Source organism: Odontesthes bonariensis, chromosome 14 (assembly GCF_027942865.1).
Source record: "Odontesthes bonariensis isolate fOdoBon6 chromosome 14, fOdoBon6.hap1, whole genome shotgun sequence".
Lineage (NCBI taxonomy): Eukaryota > Metazoa > Chordata > Actinopteri > Atheriniformes > Atherinopsidae > Odontesthes > Odontesthes bonariensis.
The window spans coordinates 30,175,637-30,189,226 of NC_134519.1; the positions used below are offsets into that span (position 1 = coordinate 30,175,637).

General features: G+C 41.6%; 1 protein-coding gene across 1 annotated transcript in view; it reads right to left on the minus strand.

Annotated features, from left to right (window-relative positions):
- Window positions 1-1,242: 1,242 nt before the first annotated feature.
- LOC142399359 (carboxyl-terminal PDZ ligand of neuronal nitric oxide synthase protein-like) overlaps window positions 1,243-13,590 on the minus strand; it is a 28,464-nt gene continuing 16,116 nt past the window's right edge. The window contains exons 6-10 of the mRNA XM_075483982.1: window positions 10,758-10,887; window positions 10,200-10,324; window positions 2,578-2,739; window positions 2,283-2,451; window positions 1,243-1,893 (exon numbers count right to left, since the gene is read on the minus strand). Of these exons, the coding sequence (XP_075340097.1) occupies window positions 1,379-1,893; window positions 2,283-2,451; window positions 2,578-2,739; window positions 10,200-10,324; window positions 10,758-10,887 (1,101 nt within the window). The 3' untranslated portion in view covers window positions 1,243-1,378. The remainder of the gene's footprint in view (window positions 1,894-2,282; window positions 2,452-2,577; window positions 2,740-10,199; window positions 10,325-10,757; window positions 10,888-13,590) is intronic.

Here is a 13,590-nt window from a genome sequence, read left to right on the forward strand (position 1 = left end):
ACATTTTCCACAAAAGTCAGCTTGCATCGTTCCAAGACATCAACTGACATCCAAAGATTATTCATTGGACTCGACTAATTTAAGATTTAAAGAGAAAATTTCATGAAAGCTCCTACCACTGGTCGAACAGCCAAAGTTAATGGTAACATAGCTCTAATTTAACACTCACGCAGTTAACACTTTTTACATGTTCTCGAACAAATTTACAACTTAACATAATGAGGCTTAAAAAGGGGAGATTTAATGGAGGCTGTTGATCATGTCAGAAAATATTGAAGACATTCTCTCATTCCTAACTTCTTCTTTTGGACATCATCGCGCATGTACAAATCCCTGCTCAGATCCCTTTGTCTAACTTATTTGGATGAGGTTGTGGTCAGATGTTGTCACAATTACAATATCTGGATTGTATAAGAGCAGAGCAACAGCCTCCAAATGCTTTAACAGTGACCGGTGGTTGACACTTTGTTCTCATGGGCTGCTTTTCAGTTCCAATGTCAGACTTCAGCTGCTGTCTGACAAAAGAAACAGAAATATATGTGAATGAGCTTTACTGGAAAGTTGTCTGCATTAATATACAGCACCTGTGAGCACAAAGAGCAGGAGTCAAGTAAACCGATGTAAAGATTTGGCACACAGCTGAATTCAAAATGACCCCCCACCCTGTGAGTGACTCTCATGCAAAGCTGGTGTCAGAACTCGAGAGTCCAGACTATGGATTTTCCTCCATTAAAAACACAAGTAATCCACTGTTCAGTGAATTAAATGTTGTGTTTGCTCGTGGAACAATCAAAAAGAACTTTTCGAGTGCTTTGCTCACGACTGAAACGTTTCAGCAGAAGTGTCTCTAAAAATGGAAGTTATTATTGAAAACAGTACTGACTCAATTACTGCTTTTTTATTCAGGTAAAGGAAACTAACCGAGTGCATATTTTCTATTAAAATTAAATGTGAAAAAAATCCCCAAATAATGCTCTTAGCGGTTGGATAGAAGCAAAGCAGCTGAGGCAGCTTCTCTCTTTTTTTTTATTAGGCCCTGCCAAACTAGCAGCTAAGCAGAAATGATACAATTGTAGAAAAGGCTGTCTCTGGCAGGTCATGAGCAGTGTTTTCTGTGGGAGAGAACTTCCTCAGGTGTGGACTTTTGGTTTCTTTGCAGACCTTTACCATGCACACGAAGCTATATCACACACTGAAAGAAAATGGAAACCCTTGCAAATACATACATGTAGCTCATACCTTACACCCAGAGGTGATGGAGTTTTCTGTCACACACATAAATTCTGTGTATTGAAGTCCTTCAGATTTTGAATTTCACCTGGTTCCCATGAGGTGGTGCATATGTTTAAAGTTGCCTTTAGCAGCTTTCAGAGCACCACTAAACAGCCATCTCATCGCCTAAGCAGTCCGGCAAGCTTTCTGCGTTCAGCACATTTAAGAGTCGTGCAGCACCATCCGCCCCCGCTCCTTCCCCCTGGCCCCAGCTGTCTCGATCGTCGCTCTCATCTGTGTTCGATTCGTACTCTGATCCGATCCCTGATTCCCTAAAACGAAGTAACTCCAGGGCTCCCAGGACCTGCTCCCCCAGAATGGAGCTTTCATCACTGGGAGTCTCTTCGGTGTACTGGCCCGGCCCCTGGTTGTCAGGCCCTAGGGTTGAGAAGCGAAAGCACTCGAGTCGAACTCCGCTGCCACTCAGGCCCAGAGGAGTGGTGTCTGTGGTGCCCGGAGAGCAGGGCCCTGGTAGAGCAGATACCCAAGCATCATCACTAGTGTGGAGCTGGGACTGAGCTGCCAATGGGGCTGTAGATGAAGAAGGGGTGAGTGGTGTACAGGGCACGCTGGGGGGCTTGGCACGGAAGGTTATCTCCAGAAGACTGTCCTGGGAGCCCACTGCGGATGAATAAGGAAGAGATGAAAGTGTAAGACACGGATATATGGGATGAAACAGTGCTGACAGGATTTGATAAGTCATTACTACACAGCAGCATTTCACCGCTGGCTGAAGGCTGGGAAGGGAGAACAGAGATCAGTTCTGCACACCCTGAGAGGGCTGCCATGGGATAATTAATTGCACAGCCGAAGTGGATGATAAAAAGGAGCTATGACAGGAAGAAAGGGCAAAAAAGAGAGAGAGATGAAAACAGAAAAAAGGGGAAAGCTGTGGTTTCATGTCTAATATTAGCAGAGAGAAACAGAAACAGGGAAGCACTAAGAATATACTGTAAACCGGAGGGGAAGCTAAGGGGTAGGTATGGAAGAAAAGCTGATTTTTCACTCACTGGATGTTAACTGGCCTGCAGATTTGAGCTCAAGCTCCTGGATCTGTTTGACCAAGAGTGAAATATGTTGAAGCAGGTCAGTGTTCTGCTGCAGCAGCCGTTGCACTCTGACCTGGGCTTCAGCCCGCGCACACACTTCCACTGACAGCTGCTCCTGCAGCACATGAACCTGAACACCAACACGGGCATCATGAAGTTGTCCAAGTTTCAAAACAGTGTGTGCACCAGTGCTGCAATTGGCAGTTTCACAAGAAACATCAAGAAAGGAAGGAGGAAAGAAAGACCCATTGCATACCTGTGCTGAAGCTGCCAGTGCTTGCTGTTCCTGCTGCTGCAGTTGTTTCTTAAGGAGCTGGAGATGACGCTCTGCAGAGCAGGATGCCTCTGCTGCTGACTGACCCGACGCAGAGGCTCCAAGGATGGGAGAGCTCAGCAAAAGCGAGGGCTCATCGCTATCCTACAGTGAAAGATGACAGCAAATTGAGCTCTTCTGCCTCTGACAGCAGCATGCACAAGACATGGTAAAATGTTTGTTATATTTTTTCTTTCTTTGAAATCACTTTCCTTAGATTGGTAATAGGTGACTATGTACAGCTGTGAAAAAAATTACACCCATTTTTATTTCTACGGTTTTACATAGCAAGACATAATAAAAAAAAATCCTCTGGTCCTTATCAGCTCTTAAAATGAGTTAATAACTTATTCAACTCAACCTAAGCCAAAATACAGAAGCAGTGTGTGAAAAACAAAGTAAATTCCATGAATCAGGAGTTTGTAGAACCACCTTTATCAGCAATGACTTGAAGTAATAGTTTTCTATATGACAGTATGAGTCTATCATATTGCTGTGGAGGCCCACCCTGTTTCACAGCATTGTTGTGGGCATTTCTTCATCTACAGCTCTCTTATGGTCCCACCACTTTGGGTCAACACCTTGATTCTTTTTTTTCTTTCCATTCTGTTGTAGATTTTCTGTTGTGTTTGGGATCATTGTCCTGTTGATGACCCGGTTTCAGCCAAGCTTTAGCTCACAGACAGATCACATTTGACCCTAGAATGCTTTGGTATCCAGAGGAGTTCATGGTGGACTCAATAGCCCCTTTCACACTGAGACCCGCTACCTTAGCGGGTCCAAATTGCACCTTCGACCCGCGTCAAGCAATGTGAACGCTTGGCGTGTTAGGTGACCCGTGTCGCCTGAAGCCGAGTTCAGGGGGCGTTGCCTAGTGGCAGAGCGTCACACGAAACACAAAATGCTGGGCGTGTACAATGACGTAGGCACAAGCCATGCGTCGGAGGTAGGGTTAAATACACCTTGAGGACTCGTTTTTGCAATTGTATATGCAGTTCATGGAGATGTTATTTTACGGGGTGTGGATGGTTACAACGTGGGATACCGCCGAAGAACATATGCGGAGAATACAAGAGCACCATAGTCCCAAAAATGTGGCGGTAAATAACGTCCTCTGCTCGGAGGCTGAGGAGCTCGCGGACCTCCTTGTCTCCCCAGTTGGCCATCTTCAAAAATGTCTCGAACTTGATGTAGGCTAAAACAGAGTGAAACTTGTCCTCACCTGTCGCTGTTGTTCTGAATCAGCTGTCCATTCTGTCTTTTAAACTCCTCACGCCACGCCCACGTCCGACCCGCGTCAATTGCGTTCACACCAAACTCGGCTTGGCAAAAAGACTAGGGTCCCACGCGGGTCGAAAGGCGAGTCAAATTGACCCGACAGCCCGGGTCGGCAGTGTGAACGCAACACCGGACACGCTAAATTCGCGGATTAAACGCGGGTTATTCCTCAGTGTGAAAGGGGCTAATGACTGCAAGGTGTCCAGGTCCTGTGGCTGCAGAAGAAGCCCAAATCATCAGCCCTCCACCACCGTGCTTGACAGTTGGTATGAGGTGTTTGTGCTGACAGGCAAACATCTCCACTTTGGTCTCATTTGTCCAAAGGACTTTGTCCCAGAAGTCTTGTGGTTTGTTCAGATGTAACTTTGTGCTGTGCTGCCATGTTCTTTTTAGAGAGAACAGGCTTTCTCCTGCAACCCTTCCAAACAAGCCATACTTGTTCAGTCTTGTTCTAATTGTAATGTCATGAACTTTAACACTTAACATGCTAACTGAGGTATGTAGAGCCAGATTGCACAGTCTGACCTTGGGTTGAATTAACTGGTACATCCACTCCTGGGAAGATTGGCAAGTGTCAACTAAATAGTTTGGAAATGCCCTTATAACCCTTCCAACAATGGCTTCTTTAAGTTCATTGCTGATGTTTTTCCTCCTTGGCATTACATTAACACACAGCTGAATGCTGCACACCACCAAGCTTCTGCTTTTATAGAGGTGTTAACATTTGATGATTAATTAATTAAGTGCATTTGATTAGCTGCAAGGCCTACTTACCCTCTGTAATTCCTATGGAAGCAGAAAGGGTGGACATGCTTCTTTATTTTAGTTTTGTTTTTGTTAAATAAATAATGACACGGTGTAGTACGTCATATCTGTTGTTCAACTGAGGTTGTGTTCATCTGATTTTAACAGAAGGTCTGATGAGTTCTTTATTATGCCCTGATACATAAAAATGGAACTCAGAGGATGCAGCTTGTTGTTGTTTTTCTTTCACATGATGATAATTAAATCTTGGAAGACAAGCTGAACACTTTAAAACCCACACACAGTCCAACCTCTTACACTTCACTACAAAACTATCTTCTTGTCATGGTCTATGAGTTTTTGTGTTTTGGTTTTGAATTTGTTCTTTGGCTTTTTGGTTTTCCTGTTATTTCCTGTTTTATTTTGATAGTCTTCTTATCTTCTGTTCACTTCTGGGAGGTTTACTGCTGTTTGTTGTTGTTTGTTGTTGTTTCACACCTTGTTTTCTGTTGCTAATTGCCCTCACCTGCTGGTTCGTTTGAAATTAGTCTTCAGGCGTTTCTATGTACACACTTCTGAATTTGACTGCTATGTCATTCCTGAACTTCGCAGTTGAAATCCTCCACAGTAATGGTTGATGCTGCCAAACTGCAAAAATCCTGCATATTTTCCATTCTATAAAAAGTTAACAAAAGAGAACATATGACTAAATTATAGGGCACCATAACCAGCAACCCTAAATTATAGAGTAATGGGGGAAAGAAAAATACATGAGAGTTTGTGTGTGTGTGCAGAAACATGGAGACTCTGTACTGGCAGCAGTGTTCACATCACAAGATGAGTCTGCTCTCATCCCGATGCAGATTAATACTTCTTACTTATTATTATTAATACTCAGAAACTCTTGATGTTCTGGGCCTTCAAGGTGAAGTTTTGAGAAAAACTCTTAAAATGTTTGTGTCATGTGTATTCATTTCGTATCCCCTTTGCGTTCAGCTTCACTGTTCCATGCCACTAATGTGCGGGCAGAGAAAAGCCTTTGGCTTTCAAAAGGTGAGACGGAGGGCTATCAATGCTTTCCCGCATGTCACGTTTCATAAATAAAGGGTCGGGATTGTGTTTTGTAGCAAATGAAGATCAATGAGTGTTGGAAATAAAATTTTGTATTTTGAGTTGCTTCTGTGACAGATTGCTTGACTTGGTGTAGAAAATCAAAAATTGATCTTGGAATCTGAGGTTTCGGACATCAAAGCATAACACTTGCTGATTATTTCCAATCCTCTCTGCTGCTATTGTACAAGTTGAAGACAGTAATATCCTGAGGTTATCAGTCGGAAACAAACTCTGCACTATGATTCGTATTCATTTGGGGACGCGTTTCAGGCAATGCTGTGTGCGCATATATCCCACAACTTTAACCTCTGATTTAATTGCTTCGCTTAGCATTTAAAGCTGTGGGAGGCTGCTGACATGCAGCAGCTGCCAATACTCTGAGCTTTTTCCCTGTAAAAAATAGACGAAAAACTGTCAGGAATGAACCAAAACAAGAAAACTGGGGCATTTAACAAAAAAAAAAACCAGCAAACAAACAGTCTCGTTAGTCTTATTATAGAAACCCTGATTATAAAAACGTTTAATCTTGTTTCAATTGAGGGTTTACAACATAAACAGTAATATTATCTCAAAGAAATCTTACTCAGCCGATGCAAACAAAAAGCAGAGATGCATTCTTTAATCTACATGAAGATGGTGCTTTAATGCAGTCTCGGTCAGTGAATCTATAAACAAATCCTATTATTTTTATATATATATATCTATATATATAGATATATATATATACATAGACATATAGATTAACTGCCATGGCTGCTGTTGGACAGCATGACTCACTATGGTACAGTGCTTCTGTGGGAAAATCAGTCATGAAGGACACAGAATACCTGCCATATCTTACAGTGGAGATCAATAAAGGGGACTGTCCTGTTATTAATTCTTAACTTCAATGGAAGGCTGGCCTTCAAATTGACATGACCATATGAAATGCAGCTGTTTCATTGTGGGAGAAAGAATAATGAAGCTAATTTCCTTGTTTTCGGCTAACCATGATTGGATGTAATAAGCGTTCAGTTCAAACGGATTATCTCTTCCCCAAAGAAACATCAGTTTTCTCTCGAGCATTAAAGTTGTCAAAGCCTCAGAGGCGGACAAATACCAGACAGAGCAGACAGCGGCTCGTCTTACATCGCAGGATTAGCAGAGCAGTGCTAGAAAACCTTGCTGTGGTTTCATCAATAAACCATATGATCTCATCAATATTGAACAAACTTCTCTGAGCGTGTCTTTACAAACAACCCTTAAAGATGTGGCCGCTCAATGTTCTGTGCAGCCCGGGGAGCTGTTCACCAAACTTCATAAGAGAATAACTTCTCAGTATGGACCTGAGTCATCTTGAAATGTGAATTCTTAATCAGGATTCCTGTTGCCTTTTTAATTTTTTCTTTCCAGTCATAACTATTGGAGAATATGCTCAAACCTGCCCAAATACATTCAGTCGATGCTATTCTGAAAATACAACAGGGTACATAATACAACAGGGTACATAATACAACAGGGTGTATAATACAACAGGGTGTATATATACAGGGTACATAATACAACAGGGTGTATATATACAGGGTGTATAATACAACAGGGTGAATATATACGGGGTGATGTTGTAACAATATAACATCAGTGCTTCTTTTTGATCATTGTGATATCCTAACTTTTATTCTCCACTACGTGTGAAGCTGCACAGACACTACCAGCGTTATCAACATGATAACATCTTTAATGACACCCATCCTACCTCTAAACAACCACTTTATTCAAAGCAATTATGCAGTCTCTAAACCTGAGCGGAGATGACTTCACTATGACAGCCAGTCCATCCTCAGCATCCATCCAAGGATCCTCATATTCTTAGGATGGAGTAACAGCCAACTTATGAACCAAAATCAGAAAAAAAGCAAGGACAGTATGGAAAATAGGAATGAAAAAAAGAGAAAAGGACTAGCTATTCTTGCATTTACTTTTCCTTTTATTTGCAGACTGTATGAAGCCACCGTGTTTTTTACGTTTAGTCCCATTAACTGCATTTCTTTAGATAATGTACGTCAGTCTTTGCATTTCAGGCCTGTGACACATTCCACAAAAACAGCTTGGATCGTAAAGCCTTTCCATTCCCTCATAAATTGCTTAATAGATGTTCTGGCATTAAAGACGCAAAGCCCCTAAACATTTCAGACGTTCTTTTTTGGGGACAGGTCAGGACTGCAGGCAGGCAGGCAGGCCAGTCCAGCACCCACACAACTCTCTTCTGCAGCCGTGCCTTTGTAATGTGTGCAGAATGTGGTTTTGCATTGTCTCGTTGAAGAATCCATGGACATCCCAGGAAATGTACTTTTCTGCATTAATGCTGCCATCACAGAAGTGAAAAGGAGCTTTGCCAAGAGCAATGATATAAACCACATACCATCACAGAGTCTGGCTTTCAGAGTTGTTAATGTTAAAAGTCTAGAGTGTCCTTTTCATCTTTGCTACAGAGCACGTGGCTCCCATTTCTTCCAACAAAAAACCCGAATACTCTGGTCTGACCACAACACGTTTCCACTGTGTGATGGTCCATCCCAGACGCTGCCGAGCACAGAGAAGTCAACACAGGCTCTGGACAAGGTTGACATGAGGCCTCTTTATTCAACAGTAAAAAGTAGTATTTGTGACGGTGCCTTTGTATTAGCAGCAATGTTCTATCAGCTACTGATGAATGACGGTTGTTTATGCAGTTCTGTCTAAGGGATCAGAGATCACAGGTGTTCAGCTCAGGCTTTCATGCTCTACACCTTCACACCTTTAAGCACTACAACTTCTTCTGACTGCTTGAACGGATTTATGATATATTCATGACTTGTCAAGAGATTGGAGAACTTTTGCCCATCTTTCTCCCTTAAAGACTCAGCCTTTTACTTTATACCGCTTTTATACCAAATCTTGTAAACAACCACTTTATTCAAACTTTCCTTCTTGACATCCTCTGGGTGAAATAACACCATTCTAATTTTTCATTCTTATCTCACTACTACCACTAAATTTCACCCTTCTTAACAGTTTTTGAATGTGTTGCAGACCCAGAATGCAAAAATCCAAATGATGAAACGATATATGTTGTGTTTACACCATCTGCAATAATTTAAAAGTCTGAGAAAATGTTAAAATCATAGTGTTCTTTTTTTATTTGCATTTCCCATACTGTCCCAACTTTTTCTGATTAGGGGCTGTATTATGATGAGAAAACTAAAGATGCTGTTTAAAGTCAGAGACCCTGTAATTTTACATCCTGTAATCATGATCCACTTGAGATATTTCTCAGCAGTGAATACCGTAAATCCTCTAATATTGGCCTGTATTCCATTACTGGCCGGGATTCTAATATTGGCCGGTCTCGCTGTCGGAGGAGGTAAATACTGGCCGGACTCTTATACAGGCCGGGTCTATAATTAGAACCAACGATTTCTCTGGGCAGCCTCAACATTATACCGGTACTTGTGATCGTAACATACAAGACTTGCAGCTCAATGCGCTTTACAGTCAGATTACCGGTAACAACAAAGTTAAAGCAAAATTAAAGAAAATTAAGTAAAATAAAAAATAAATAAGTATATGGTATGTTGAAATTAGCATTCACTTCTATCACTATCGCATTCGTGAGTGAGCCTGTCCACTGTGACTTGCAATAACGGCCAAACTAAATGAATACCGATATCGTTTTTTACAGCCCTGCGCTGCTGCCCGTCTGCGCGAGGAAGAGAACAGACAGGCAGCAGAACATGAGGAGGACGAAGAAGAACTGTACAATAATGAACTTGTTAGAGACAGGCGCGAGTGATGAGGAGATTACGAGGAGAGATGAAGAGGAGGAGGAAATTGTGGAGGAGGATTAAACAGAATGGGAGGATTTCTTTTTTTTTTTTACTACCGTAAACAAGACAATTTGAGTGAGCGGTAGGTTGCCTTTTGTTATGAAATACCGGTAGCCTAATTATCACCATGGTTAAGTGACAATGCACTACTGATAGCCTACCGGTATGTTTGCTACGTTTCTGTTACCATATTACCGGTACTACACTGGAATTTAGTCTGAATTGCCGGTATTTGTTGATGATGTTCTCACCGTTATGGTAACTGTACTTGTTCAATAAATGAACCTAGTATTTTATAGGTTCAAATAGACACAAAATCTCGTTTTTATTCATTCCACTGGTAGTCTGTTTAGCTCAAATAGAAATAGAGGCCTGTCTCTAATTCTGGCCTCCTTCCAATAATGGCCTGGACCAAGATGCACGTGAGTGAATAAAGGCCTCGGCCTATATTAGAGGATTTACGGTATTTGCTTTTGGACTGAACAAACAAATGTCTGCACAATTTATAACACCTCCTGCCGTAATGAAGCCTGAAAAATTCCAGTGCTTTGTATGAGGGATGCTGAAATGATCAAGGACAACTACCTTTCCATCTGTACCCAGGGCCTCATCATTTTTGTTCTCCAGGTCTGACGAAGAGACACATTCAATGCTCTCCTCTGTCGTGGCTTCAAGGTCCGTCTCGTCTGACAACGCCAACCTCTTCTTCGCTGCAGAGAGATGCAACGGAGGCATTTTCATGCTGTTTTGATTTCATAGTTTGCACCACATCTAGAGGCAGTGACAGCTGCTGCATCAGCGAGCAGACAGCTGGCAGAAGCCCACACGAAAGAGGGACTTTGATCAATGGCTGGCTCGCCTGTGCAAAACCAATTTGCAGCTTCAACGTAAAGAAAAGAAAAAAAGGTGGTGGATAATGACATATTTTTTTCAGAGAAGTGTAGCTGTCTCTGCAGGCTCTTGGGTTTTTGTTTGTGTGAGAGAGATTGAAGGAAATGCAAGAGAAGAAGGCACAAGGAGGTTGTGTGCTGTTCTGTGAAATTGAGATGGAATGTTGGTGGGAAGGAGAACCACAGGAGGGGAGTCATTTTGTAAATTTACAGTATATGTGACAGTTTGTGTGTGTGTTTAGGTGGGAGTCACCTGGTGCTGCCTCTTGCTCCTCCTCCTCCCCCTCTTCATCCTCCTGCTCATCGCTTTTCTGTTGCTGGGTCATCTGGTGGCACACATCAAATGCCTGGCCCACCGTCCGCACGATCCTCATGGCCTGAGACTGTGGCAGAAAGCAAGTAAAGAGTGATGAGAGTGATGAGTTATGAGAGCAGGGGCAGAAAAATGAGGCTTGGGTAGCATACCATCACTAAGTCATCATTTGTTTCGTGTCAACCCAAAAATCTGCTCAACGCAAGATGAGTCGCACGCAGTCTGAGATAGAACATAGTTTGTTAAACGTAAAACAATGATTGAGTTTGACTCTTTAATATGTTTATCTGTGACCTGTTTTCAAAGGAAAAGTCTGACTTGTGTTTTGTCAGAATATTTCATGCCTTCTGGCAAAGGGTTTGATGAAAAGACTGAGATGAGTCTCAATAATCAAACCAGCAGTGAAACATGATCTGTTGTGTATTTAGTTGTAAACCCAAAAACCCTGATCTGATAAGTATGACCCTTACCATGCCCGGAGAATGAACTGTTTATCTTCCACAGTGGATGTAAAGTAAAGAGTTGAATGAAATCATAGGTAGACCATGAGAAAATACGAGGAATATTTGAACAGTCTTTGACATAGCGTAATTGAAGTTATTAAAAAGAAGCAAGAGCAAAACTCAGTATTTAGAGGAGGTAATCGTTGCTTGTCAAACAATCTAATTCTAATTGCAAATACAAAAACAGGTGAGCACAAATAGAAAGCTGTCTGAGTCAGTTGACAGTCACAATGTTTACATGGACAGAAGTATTCTGATATTAACCTGAATAGGACCTTACACTGAATAAGACACTGTAATTTAAGCAGCATTTTCAGATGATCTTAACCCAATTAAGGACATATTAAAAGTAAGCAGTAATAAAATGAAGCTATGTGGAGTATGCTGATCTGACACACATTATGTAAAGACCTTCGTTATAATATTAAGTTCTGCTGACACACGCGCCCACACTCCTGCTTTACAATGCATATTTTAAGCTCTAGAGTTGTCAGGTTTTAGCCTGACTACGTCATACTCACGATTCTAGTCAGAATGTGAGTCTGATACCGCTCAATAGAGATTTGAGTACGGGGCGTGTTTCAACCGAACCAGGAGAAAAAATGCCTCTTCGCTCAATTGGATAGACCTACAACCAATCAGAGCAATGTAGTATGTGACGTAGATTAAGCAACACACACTTGTTGTAGGAAAGACGGCAAAAACATATTTTCTATCGATAAAAGCCTTTATCGCGTTCCTCTGTTCGTCTTTCAAAATGAATGCAATGTGGAGATCCTGTAGAACAGACTCGATGGCAGAATCTACACACCCTAGCTCTCCAGCGGCAGCCATGTTCAGCTCTTTAGTGACGTAGTCGATAATGTCCCTGTTGATCATCTGTCCATCATCGTATGAAGCCCGCCCTTGCAATCTGATTGGGTCGACCGATTCTTGGTCGGGCATAATGATTTCCCAACTGAGCAGAGCCAGACCGAACTTCCCGACCAAAACTTTTATGGGCGGGGCTAAGTTCGGCTGGGACCCAGGCTAGTTAGGTTTACCAATCACGAGTAAATTAAAAAATTAGATTTTTAAGTAAACAGTCACTCATTTTTAGCTGTTGTCATAGATCGCATTGGTAGTTTCTTTCACAGGATCTGGTATTATCGACACGGATGGAGCTCTGTGCAGAACATCAATGCTGCTGTAAGAAGGAAACACATTTTTGGATCAAGGGGAGAAACTCAGATCGGCAAACGCTTCATGTTTTGAAGTATGTGGATGCGACGGAGCCTTTGGATATGGGAGAACACTGAAAAACATTGAAACTGAAGTATGGCGATATGATGTGGGCATGACTCATTAATCAAAGTAAACTCTGTAACGTATAAACGTGAGTATGAATGGAATATCCTATCTGGAACCTGTGTAAACACCATAATCATGTAACCTGATTTTGATTTAAGTCCATAGTCTGAATATCACTGTGCATGTACACACGTTGGCTCAATTTGTCTTAGGGGTGTAAAAACTAAAATCTTAACTTCCATTAACTCCATAAAATTAACAGCTCAACCTAATGTAAGCACAACAGAGGCTTGTCAGACATTTTGCAGTTGCAACGAGCCTGTTTGCTTTCATCTGCTTAGTAGAGTCAATTCGGCAAAAGACTTCAGTAGCTTAAATTGCACACAGAACAGGTTATAGTGCAGACTCTTGATTTCTACTAACAGTTGGAGCTCGACTGGCAAACACAGTAAGCTGTTATGTAGCTAGGCCAGCTGCAAAGCACATTGCTGGTGTTAGCTTAGAAGCTAAAGCAGGACTGAAAAATCAAACATTTCAGCATTTAAATGTCGACAGCATTTTCACCACAAAAGTCCACAAAGTCTGTACTGTGGAAGTGGAGCCCTTTCTGAGTTCAAAACAAAAGTCTTCTTTAAGTTATATTCCTAAAAATAGTTATAATTAGATAGCCTCTGCCTGCTTACAACAACATATAAGCCTATATATTTATCTATATATATTGCATTGGCTTGTATTTACAGAGAACAGTGCAATGTCTGACAACCTGTCTATCTGTAGAGCCAGCTGCTTGTGAAGTTCCAGTGTATAACAATTACAGGCATTGTACAGGAAAAAATAAATACAACATTGATCAGTGTAGAACTGAGTGAAAATGAGATTTGTTGCTTTTATTAAGCTTTAAACAAGGATGCAGTGATTCTGCAGGTCCCGTTTATCTTTTCTGCCATTAGATGTGAATAAGTCCCACACACTGGTCATTT